The sequence below is a fragment of the Dasypus novemcinctus genome, chromosome X (assembly GCF_030445035.2).
Source record: "Dasypus novemcinctus isolate mDasNov1 chromosome X, mDasNov1.1.hap2, whole genome shotgun sequence".
Taxonomy (NCBI): Eukaryota; Metazoa; Chordata; class Mammalia; order Cingulata; family Dasypodidae; genus Dasypus; species Dasypus novemcinctus.
In genome coordinates, this window is record NC_080704.1 from 111,046,110 (window position 1) to 111,058,243 (window position 12,134).

The window sequence follows — 12,134 nt, forward strand, 5'->3', positions numbered from 1 at the left end:
AGACAAAGTTTAAAGATCATGAGATGCAAATGACATTGGTATGCTCCAGGGGCAAATAAAAAGGCTATTGTGCCTGGAGCATAGCCAACAATGAGGAGAGTGTTGTGAAATAAAAGCAAAGAGCCTGACAAGGGGCCATATTTTGCATGCCCTTTAAAACTGATGTAAGGACTTCAGATTTTACTGTAAGTCCCATGGGAAGTCATTGAAAAGTTTAAGCAGGGAATTTTGACATGATTCAACTGAGAACTTTCATATTTTCTTCTATTTGCAGAAAAACAAAGCCAAAAGTCACCGGATTGACATTCTTCTGTAAAGTACTTAAGAAATGTAAAATTATACCTACTGTTTTGTTGAGGCAGAGTCCGGTGATTAAAACATTATATTTTTGTTCAACTTTTCAGCTGCTAAAGAAAGTGAAAGATGAAGCCACCTTTTCTTTTGGTCCTTGTGGTCTGTTCTGTCATCAGCACAAATTTGAAGATGGTGTCAAAGAGAAATTCTGGTAAGTTGCTGGTGACTGCTCACTATTTGGTAAAAAATGTGTGGTGTTTGTAAGCATCCAGAGGACATCTGTACTTTTAAATTTCAATATCTTTAAACAGAAGCATCTATATTCCAACTATGTTGGAAGTAATCAAAATAAAAATGAGGTTTTAGCCTACTTCGAAGAATATGTTGGGAAACCAGTAGAATTTCGTTAAACTTCAATGGCCAGTATACTGTCAATGAACAATGAAATGTTAAGTGCTTACTTCTTCCAAAGGCATATAGACCTACTTAAGGTTGGTTGGCTTTAATGAATATACACCTGGAAGCAAACCTTTACAAATAAAGTAAAGGAAATCTTTAAAACTATAGATCCTTATTCTCCTAATTGAGTGTGTATCGTTACAGTTTAAATGTTTGACAGCTAGCACTAAGCTTTAGTTGCTCACATTTATACTAAATCTTTAAGAGGCAGAGGTTTAAAGCATCCAACATAGGATATATTAGCTAATGCCTGAAGAAGAATTTCCTGGGAGGAAATATCTATTTCTAGAACATAGTGGTCTGGCAGGCAGTCACGATTGTACCAACAGATTAGTTGTGGTGAATAGACATCCCAATCAAAGCTTAATCATTGTTAATAACACTTGGATACATATGTCTTTCAGTTTTGATTATATATTATAGCTATAATTACAAGACTTGATATTTTAAGAATTGATATTATTCTAAATAATTCTAGTAAGACACTGAGGAATGTATTATTATATAGAAATAAATGATTACAATGGGGCTTTATACAGGCTTCCAATTCAGTTATTTCCCAGAATTAAATGTAAGCTCTTTACTTTCTCATTAAGTATAAAACCAGGCAATATAGCACATGCTTATTTTTCAAAGCAATAGAGGATGGCTGGGGCTTAGAGTCTGGTATAATATTTGTTTTTTGAGCATGAATATTTGCTAGTTTAAATAGCTAAAGAATATTATTGTTCTCCAATTGGTAGTATATTAATAAATCTTTTGCAAAAAAATGAGTCACTTGTTATAAAATAGAGTGCCTAAGTCAAAAGGATACTGGAATGGTAAAGGTAGGGCAATATATTGGCTTTTTCTTCCCTTATAGATTGAGGTATGTGTTTAAATCACTTATGTTTACCATCAATGTTATGAATAACATTTTACCTACCATATCTCCAACTTGCATATCACTTTTGACTGTCTTTTCTTGCCTAGCATTTTCATTTTCAATCTTCGTTCAGAATGATTATTGCTGAAATAAAATACTTGGAGAGATTACTTACTAGCAACTGTAACCTCATTGGACCAGATCCAATTTTCCTCACTTGGTTATGTCATAATGTTTCTAGTAGAATCTGAAAAGAAAAAGAAAAGAATTGAAGGCTCCAAATGCCATCTCTATTTTGGTAGCTTAATTCAAGTAAAATCCAGGCTATAAAACAAAAACATATTGATGCCTATGTATACTGTATTGTTTTCTCGGCAAGCTTACTATTTATGAGTTGCAGGGCTGTTAAAAGTATGTTCATAGAGAAGGTTATCAGTGATACACAGATGCCATTCAAGAATCAGGTTTTTAATACTTTGTTCTTTCACGTTTTACTTGCCAAGCATGAAGTTGTTTGTGGTTTACTAAGAGTTCTTAGGGTGTATTCCTAGTGTGGCCAAGTGGTGTCCTATCTCCAGTCTTCTGTATTAAAGAAACATTACCCAAAAAGACATTCTCCTTAGAGGCAACCAATGTGTCTGAATGGTTTCAGTCTCCCCTCCTGTATCCCTTTACCCCCACCCACTCCTAATACAATAGCAACAGTAATAATGGAACAAAACTTTTCTTACAGGTCTGGGCAATGTAGATGGTTTGAATGCTTAGTTGTTTCTCTCTCAAGCCTTCCTGTGTCTGTTTAGGGTATATACTGGGTAGCTAGAGAAGACTAATAGGTTAGTGTTGGTTTGTGTGTATCTATATATGTATGCATGGATTTTATTTCACAATACAGAAACAAAATCAGTCATTGGATGAATAAAAGATGTTATAAATTGTCATGGCTAATGAAAGTGGGAGGGCAATTTGGTGCAGTTCTCTCCATATTTTAGCTTTCCCTTCTGTTTAACCCTTATCATAACTCCCTTCCTTTCCCCAGCCCATGTACTCCTGTTAATGTTATTATTTTATGAAGAGAATAAAATTGTTTGCACTCTCATTATGACAGCCTTATTTGAGCCTTATCTTTTTTAAAACTTTTAAAAACACTGGTAAATCTGAAGTAAAAATTTTTATTTAATACAATTTGTGTGGTCCTTTGACTTTTGCCAATTAAAGATATCCAGATTCAAGCTTGTAGGGTTAATTTTATTGGAATCACCAATGGAATTAGAGTTTTTAATTTTCTTCCCCTTTCCTTTCCCCCAAGTCAAAAAATGAAGAGTGATTGTACCCTTTAATCGTTAGCATTTGTAACTGTTTAGTGCCAGATGTGAAGCCAGTTATATTTCTGGGCAGTTTCTTGTGGACAAAGATCATGTTCACTAAGGTCCCTATAATTGTTGATGCCAACGGCCTCCCCTATTTGCACAGGACAGAGGAAAAAGGAATGAAGGTTTCTTCTTCTGTACTTATTAAACAAGGAAAATAACTTAATAACATGTATGTGTGTGTTTTTAAATCCAGTCTGAGCACAAATTACAGCAAACCTCTTGATTGCTGGCAATGTACAAATTTTAGAAGCCGTAACACAGGTTATGTTTATTCTGGGCAAGCCCATCCATCAAACCTAGCTCCCAAAACCACAAAGATAGTTCTGACCCTGCAGGTAGGGCCTGGCTGCTTCAGAACTTATAAAAATGTATAACATTTAATTTTAAGGAATGTAGCTAACTGGCTAAGTGTGGGTTTGTTGTCTTCTTCACAGAGTACTTATGCAGGGAAGATTTGATGTTCCTTACCACACTTCTGATGTCCTTCAACATTCACATCCCTTACATTTGGGACAAAATAGATATGTGTTCATTAAGAAAATCTACACCACTTCAATTAAAAATAGGTTTATTCTTCATGTCAAGGAATTGGTTAATATCTTGACCATCCAGTACACATCTGTACCTATTACTAAGTTTTAATAGCATGAGTGGGAGAAATTCTCTCTCTAAAGAAGATGTCACTCATGAGCTTTAATTTAGTTATTTCTTTTTATCTGAATAATTGCATTCCCAGAGCATACATGGACTTTGCTCTTTGGGGCATTAAACTGTCCTTTTTTATTTTTCTCTGACTTCAGCTATTACTGTAGAAAAATGTGAGCTATGCCCCAGAGTTGTTGGCATTCAGCTTTTCCAGTATGGTTTTCAAAATCAGAGGAGAAGGGCATGGGTGAAGAGTTTTGTGAGAGATGTTTAATTTTTAGCCCAAATTGGGTCATCTTGTAATCATTTCCTCTGAAGGATGAATATCACAAAACAATTTCTCAGAAATCTGGTGTTGAAAGAGTTCTACTAAATATTTGAATCAGCTAGAAAGATTTACTCCTGAGTAAGGGACTGATGAAGACCAGCTGGAACAAAATAGTTCCATATAAGTATGTTTTGGCTTGACTTGAATGGAGCCATTCAATTTTATGTATTGAGAGAATTATTTTATGTGAGGATTTGATTTATAGGTTTATAGAGTTACAGAAATTTCTGATCTTTGATGAGGGGGTAGTAGTTTGTTGTCACTAGAAATGCATTGGTATTAGAATTTCCAGTCAGAAAACTGACTAGGACCATCAAGGCAGAACTAGAGGCTATGCGATTCTGTGTCTGACAAAAACTAGAGTCTTTCAAGTCACATCCAAGGGTATCCTTGTGAAGCAGATTCCTATATAATTTTTAAAAATGAAGTGAAATCTCATGCTTTGAATTATGCAAAAGATGACAATAAAATGTTTTGTTTCAAAATGCTGGTTAGGAGTTGCAAGTCTTCTAAGGTTCAGGGCCTGGTTGTTACATGGAGAGTCCAGAGATTCAGGTCTCCTGAGTATACACCAACCCCAGCGCCAACCAAAGGTCTGGTAAGAGTACCAGAAGAGGCATGTGTAGAAAGGTCACATCTGAGGCCAACTCCATGACACTCAGGGCACAATCTCCGAAGTAGGGCCAGCTGACATGGCACTGAACTCCAAAGCCATCTGCCACAGCCGTAGAACCTTCAGGTCTCTGTAGCCCTCAGGAGAACCAATACCTGGGCTTGTATCTACTTTGGCTGTCGCTGGTACCCTGCTGAAGTGTGCATAAGTGCAACCCCTCTGAAGACCTCCCAACTCTTTTTTGGAGATGCATAGCCATATAAACTCATTTGTCGGCGGCGAACTTGGTCCAGTGGTTAGGGCATCTACCACATCAGAGGTCCGCGGTTCAACCCCGGCCTCCTTGACCTGTGTGGAGCTGGCCCAGGCACAGTGCTGATGCGTGTAAGGAGTGCCCTGCCATGCAGGGGTGTTCCCGCATAGGGGAGCTCACGCACAAGGAGTGTGCCCCATAAAGAGAGCCACCCAGTGCAAAAGAAAGTGCAGCCTGCCCAAAAATAGCGCCACCCACACAGAGAGCTGACACAAGATGATGCAACAAAAAGAAACACAGATTCTCTTGCTGCTGACAACAAAAGAAGTGGACAAAGAAGAAGACGGAGCAAATAGACACAGAGAACAGACAACCGGGGTGGGGGGGAAGGGATAGAAATAAATAAATCTTTTAAAAAAATAAACTCATTTGTCCTTTCCATTTATCCCTTTTATTCAAGGTCAAAAAGCAGTTTTTAACACCTGATATTACATGTAGGCTGAGATATTCTGCTGGTCTGAGTTGGCCCTTTTATTCAGTCTTTTTCTAGTTACATCATGAGCTGGTCCTTGGCAGGAACACCTCGGCACCAAGGAGGCTCATCCCTGGAAGTCATGTCCCATGCTTGGGGGAAGGTAATGCATTTACGTACTGAGTTTGGCTTAGAGAGAGGCCACATTTGAGCAACATGGAGGCTCTCAGGAAGTAACTCTTAGGCACCCTGCAGCTCTAGGCTTAAATCATATTTCAGGTGCACAGGCTTATAAGCATAGTCATCAGTATCAAGGGCTCATTGTTGGACCACCCTTCTTTATTGGTCTTTGCCAGTGCACTTGGATTGTTGCTGTTGCATTGGAGATTGTGATAGAGCTCCCCTGGCTAGGAACTCAGCACTCCCTCAGTTGTCATTTTTAACTGTAACCACTATGAAAATATCCAAACATTTTTATGGACCTGGTATAAATGCCTTGGAGCACTCCCTCCCAACCATGTGCCCCCTATCAATGACACCCCACACCAGTGTTCCTCCCCTGCCATAGTTGAACCTCTCTGTGGTCCAAAACTTCAAAAATGAAGCTTAATATATTGCCAGGTTCCATTAATAGTAAAATGGAATATAGTGATGGATTTAAAGGTTAGATAGAGAATACATACTAATTTAGAAAAATTAAATAAAGTAAAAATAAATTGGGATATCAAAAATGCAAAAAGGAAAAAGCTTTGTTTTTGACATTTTGCCTTTCATCACTGCTATAGGTATTGTCCTGTATGTACCATGGCAAGGCAATTTCTTCTACTTCTTCCTCAGTGTCTACATCCTTTCTTTCTTTTTTTTTTCCTAATTATTAAGTTTGTCTTCACGAAAGTTTTATTTTTTAATTTTTTAAGATTTATTTTTTATTTATTTAATTCCCCTCCCCTCCCCCAGTTGTCTGTTTTCTGTGTCTTTTTGCTGCGTCTTGTTTCTTTGTCCGCTTCTGTTGTCGTCAGCGGCACAGGAAGTGTGGGCGGCGCCATTCCTCGGCAGGCTGCTCCCTCCTTTGCGCTGGGCGGCTCTCCTTATGGGTGCACTCCTTGCGAGTGGGGCTCCCCTACGCGGGGGACACCCCTGTGTAGCACGGCACTCCCTGCGCGCATCAGCACTGCGCACGGGCCAGCTCCACACGGGTCAAGGAGGCCCGGGGTTTGAACCGCGGACTCTGATGTGGTAGACGGATGCCCTAACCACTGGGCCAAAGTCCGTTTCCCATGAAAGTTTTAGATCACAGTAATTCACATATACAATATAGCGTACTCCCACGTATCCAACATCAAACACTTTTTCCCTTCCCCAGCAATTATCTTTTTACATGTTCCTATTATCTCACCCTCTGGTTTATTGGACTTACCCCAGCCAGCTAACAGTGAGGTGAAGAAGGTCAACCACCACACCAGGGAGCCAATAGTGCCTACAACTGCAAGCAGGAGAATTGTATCCATCATCCATGTGGAATCTAAGGGACCTCTTGATATAGAGGTGGAGTGGACATAACCATCCCAGGGTCTATAGGATGGAAGAATAGAGTATGGATTAAAGTGGATTTACTGATATTCTACTATGAAACTCTTGTGATTAGTAATGGAAGAAATTGTAGCATTGATGTGGAGAAAGTGGCCACAGTAGCTGCAGAAGGTAGGGAGAGGGAAGAAGAGATATGATGTGGGGGCATTTTCAGGACTTGGAGTTGTCCTGGGTGGTACTGCAGGGACAGATGCTGGACATTTTATGTCCTGCCATGGCCCACTGAGTGGACTGGGGGAGAGTGTATGTAAACCACTATCCATGTGGTGCAGCAGTGCTCCAAAATGTATTTACCAAATGCAATGAATGTGCCACAATGATGAAAGAGGTTGTTGATGTGGGAGGAGGGGGGTAAGGGGGGTGGAGGGGACCTTATATTTTTTAATGTAACATTTGAAGAAATGAAGAGAGAAAAAAAATGCTGGTTAGGGGTAATATTGCTCTGAGGATGTTCACAGATTACTTTTAGATGTGGAGCACCAGAACACTAGTTTAGAAATTAGAAGATAACTAAGTGCTATTGAAATCTAATTTCCTAAATTTATTCTAATGAACTAAGGTCAAGGAGTGAAATACTTCCCCATGATCTGTTATTTAATTGGAAGGGAAAGGCTGAGACTTGGTGCATTTAGCTCTTTAATTAGAATTACTTCTCTGGAAGAAACTGGGGGGTCTTTGACTGGTACTGGAAGGATTCGTAGGTCATTGAGAGTGGTATAGCACCAAATTTAGAAATAATGGAAATCTGACTATTATGACAATGGTACCTAGCAAGTTGGGATTAGGCAGGGATGGTAAATATCAGTCACCAAATTTCATGGCCACAGTTAGCTGAATGCAAGTCACCCTTTTTGAAGAAGGTGAGGGAGAAATATTTTTAGGATTACCAATCATGCAATCACTGAATTTTATGTGGTCAAAGGAATAGTTAGCCATGGAATAGTTTATAAACTTTTACTGTATGTGCAGCTTCCACTAGTCCTGCCTTGGGTTGGGAGGTGTGAAAGAAAATAAATAAAAGTTCAAAATCACTTACTCTCATAGGTAAATGAATGGCTAAGGAAATTATGCTAACCTAATGGAACACCGTATAGTTATTTAAATGACCAGTATTTAGACCATATCCATACACAGAAAGTTAATATAAAATAATATTAAACAAAAATAGCAGGACATGATGCATTTACACTAGTAAAAATTGAACCACGGACTATAGTTAATAGTACAATTATAACAATGTTCTTTCATGAATTGTAACAAATATACCACACCAAGGCAAGATGTTAATAATAGGATGGTATTTCGGAAACCTGTATTTTATGCATGATTACTTTGTAAAACCATAACTTCTCTAATAAAAATTGGAATTTAATTGGATTGGTGTTTAGAATTTGTAATAAAATGATTTTTTTCTTCAAAGTTGTTTAGATACATGATTAAAAATAAGATCAGGTTAACTGGGAGGAAGTATTCTTACTGATGAGGATTCATATAAAACTCCTGGAGAAAATTATATTCAATATTGGAGTTACACAGAACAGGCACCCTAAGCTATGAAGTTAGAGAAGGGCAGGATCAATGGTGGACATCTTAGGGAAGATGAGGGATTTGGCACAAGCCTTGAAGGAAGGTAGGACGAGAGTGGGCTGTAATGAGGCAGGAGGGAGTTCAAGGTAAGTAGTATAAGTGTAAGGAAATGAGTAGAAATGCACATATAGGAGAAATATTAAGTCAGCAAATGGGAAGGATTAAAGTTTGGCAAGGAAAGTGGGACTAAATGATAAAGGTTTCTAGGTCCTGAGAGTAGTGTAGATTAGTAGTAGATTTTATTATTTTTTTTGATAGAATAGTGATGAATGATGACTTTTGCAGTAATCTGCAAGGTTGATCATAAAAGATAGCTAGGTGAGGAAGAAGTCTGCAATGATTCCGTTGGGAGAAATAAAACTTGATAACTTTACTGTAGGATAGATAGGAATTAGTTTCCTTTTTATGTTTTCTCAATTTTTTATTTTGAAACATTTTAAATCTACAGAAAAGTTACAAGAATAATACAATGAACAGCTATATACAATTCAACTGTGTTCACCAGTTGTTAATATTTTGTGACATTTGCTATCTCTCCTCCCACATACTCTCTCACTCTTTACCATTCAATGTGATTTTAGCTATAGGTTTGCCGAAGGTAGCTTTTATGAGAAATTTTCCTTCTATCTCAAATTTGCTGAGAGTTTTTAAAAATTATGAATTGGTACTGAACTTTGGCATTTTCCTGCATCTATTGAGATTCTCAGGTGATTTTTCTCCTTTATTCTGTAATGTGGTAAATTACATTGATTGATTTTTAACTGTTGAACCAGCCTTACTTTAAAGAGATAAATCCTCCTTATTTATGATATATTATCCACTTTGTATATTGCTGGATTCATTTTGTTATTTTGCTGTTGTTAATGATTTTTTAAAAAATTTAAGATGCAGAAACTATAGGAAATAAGTACAAAAAAACTTGTGGGTGGGGCTGGGTAAAGAATTTTCTATCCTTAAGAGTGTGCAAGTTGCCAGGGGGGCCCAGTCTATATAGATAAAGGGTATGGGGGAAGGAGTGCTGAGACCAAAGTTAGAAGGAGGCAGGAGCCTCTCTGGGTATCCTGGAATGGAGATGTGTTTTTGTGATGGGTGTATTGACCTGACTTTCTCCCCTGGACAGCCCAGGACCCGCAGGAGGCAGGCCCAGGTGATAGAGTTCCAGGGACCACTAGAAATCCCCTAGCAACTCTAACCCAAGAACCTGGAGCCTTTGAAGTAGGGGTAAGTGAAGTAGCAATCCAAAGACTAATTGACTTCTTGGTTTGAAGATAGGGCCACTGGGGCTTCCAGGGAGCTGGTCAGGAACCAGAGGTTCTCATAGGAATTGGGGCTGGGGATCAGGCGTCCCAAGAGGGACTCGGTGGAATCACAGTGGAGGTAGTGTCCTTGCCTTGTGGAACCTTCCCATGAGGTTCTGGGCAGTACTGATTCACTGGTGCAGGACTGGGGCTGGAGCTGGATGGAGGCTGCTCTTGGGTCCTGCTGGAGTGCATAGGCCTGGAAAAGAGTGGGAAGACTGTAGGTACCTAAGTTGTCATTGGACTCCCAGTGTCCCAGCTTCTTTCATTCTTCCTCTAGCACTGTGATCTTGGTGATGGGGAGCATTCCAAGTTCCTGAGGACTGGACAGATAAGAGCTGGAGGTCGAGCATGCACAGGAGGATGTTCAGTTCTAACTCCTCTTGTGGAGGATTTTTCATCTATATTCATGAGAAAGAGCTATAATTTTTGTAATGTTTTTATTAGATTTTGGTATTGAAATTATGTTAGCTTCATAAAATGGGTTATGAAGTGTTCCTTCCTCTTCTGTTATCTGAATTGGCATTATTTCTTCCTTAAAGATTTGATAGTATTCACCAGTGAAAACATTTGGATTTGGAGTTCTCTTTGTGGGAAGTTATTTTAATTAATGATTTGAGTTCTTCAATAGATACTGGGCTACTCAAATATTTATTTACCTTCTTGAACCAGTTTTGGTAATTTATATATTTATAAGGAATTTATCATTTCACCTGTTTTTTTAAATCATATTGCCATGGACTCATTCATAATATTCATTTAATATCCTTTTAAGGTCCATAAGATCTGTAATAGTTTCTCTTCTTTCATTCCTGATATTGATAATTTTTTCCCTTTTTTCTTGAGTAATGCTCCTTGCTAGGGGTTTATTAAGTTCATTACTCTTTGAAAAGAAACTGTTTTTGGCTTTAATTTTCCCTGCTGCTTATTTTGCTTCATTGATTTCTGCCCCTTTATTATTTCTTTCCTTCTACTTAATTTGAGTTTAATTTGGTCTTCTTTTTCTAGATTCTTAAGGTGGAAACATAGATAATTTATTTTAAACCTTCCTTCTTTTCTAATATAAGCATTTAAAGCTATCAATTTCCCTGTAATAATTGCTTTAGTTGTCAACCAAAAATTTTTATCAATTATGCTTTAATATTATGTAGTTTAAAGTATTTTCTAATTTCTGTTGTAATTTATTCCTTGAACTAGAGCAATATAGAAGTATATTATTCAATTTCCAAAAATGAAAGGAATTTCTAGATATGTTACTTTTAATATTTTTAATTTAATTTCATGGTCAGAGAGCATACTCTTTAAGATTTCATTTTTTTGAAATTTATTTACATTTATTTTACATACTAGCATGTGGTCACTGTTGATAAATATTCTGTGTGTGCTCTGGTTTATTGGACTTACCCCACTCAACTAACATGGAGTTGAAGACGGTCAACCACCATACCATGGAGCCAAGAGTGCCTACAACTGAAAGCAGAAGGATTGCATCCAGCATCCATGTGGAATCTAAGTCCCCTCTTGTTACAGACGTGGAATGGACACAACCATTCCAGGGTCTACAGGATGGAGGAATAGAGTATGGATTAGAGTGGATTTACTGATAATCTATTCATGAACTATTGTGATTAGTAATCAAAGAAAATGCGGCATTTATGTGGAGAAGTGGCCATCGTGGCTGCTGGCGGTAGGGAATGGGAGGAAGAGATGAGATGTGGAGGCGTTTTTGGGACTTGGAGTTGTCCTGGGTGATGCTGTAGGGACAGTTACTGGACATTGTATGTCCTCCCATGGCCCACTGGATGGAACGTGGTAGAGTGTGGGCTATGATGTGGACCATTGACCATGAAGTGCAGCAGTGCTCAGAGATGTATTCACCAAATGCAGTGAATGTCTCATGATGATGGAGGAAATTGTTGCTGTGGGGGTAGGAGTGGGGTGAGGTGGGTGGGGGGTATATGGGGACCTAATACTTTTTGAATGTAATATTAAAAAAATAAATAAAGACAAAATGAAAAAAATATTCTGTGTGCGTTTGTATATTCTGTGTGGTGCTCTGTAAATATCAATCAAGTAAATGTTGTTAACAGCATTTTTTGGTATTTTCTTTGTCTTACTGATTTGGTGATACTTGTTCCATCAATTTGTGAGAAAAGGGTATTGTTATATTCTACTATAATTGTGAACATGGGAGAGTGTCAGGTACATGGTTGAAACTATAAATTGAGAAAACTCTTTAGAAAATATAACAAGGAAGGGTTACTTCTTTGGGGTGTTTGACAGGGGCATCTGGCACAGGGTGCACCTGAGGCAGGCTTCTAGGCAGTGTGTGAGTGCTCTTCTTGTCATATTGTCTTATA

At 38.2% G+C, this 12,134-nt stretch overlaps 1 protein-coding gene across 1 annotated transcript in view; it reads left to right on the forward strand.

Annotated features, from left to right (window-relative positions):
* Positions 1-12,134, forward strand: part of IL1RAPL2 (interleukin 1 receptor accessory protein like 2) — a 1,488,864-nt gene that overhangs the window by 93,187 nt on the left and 1,383,543 nt on the right. Inside the window, exon 2 of the mRNA XM_058291994.2 lies at positions 405-505. Coding sequence (XP_058147977.1) covers positions 424-505 — 82 coding nt within the window. The 5' untranslated portion in view covers positions 405-423. The remainder of the gene's footprint in view (positions 1-404; positions 506-12,134) is intronic.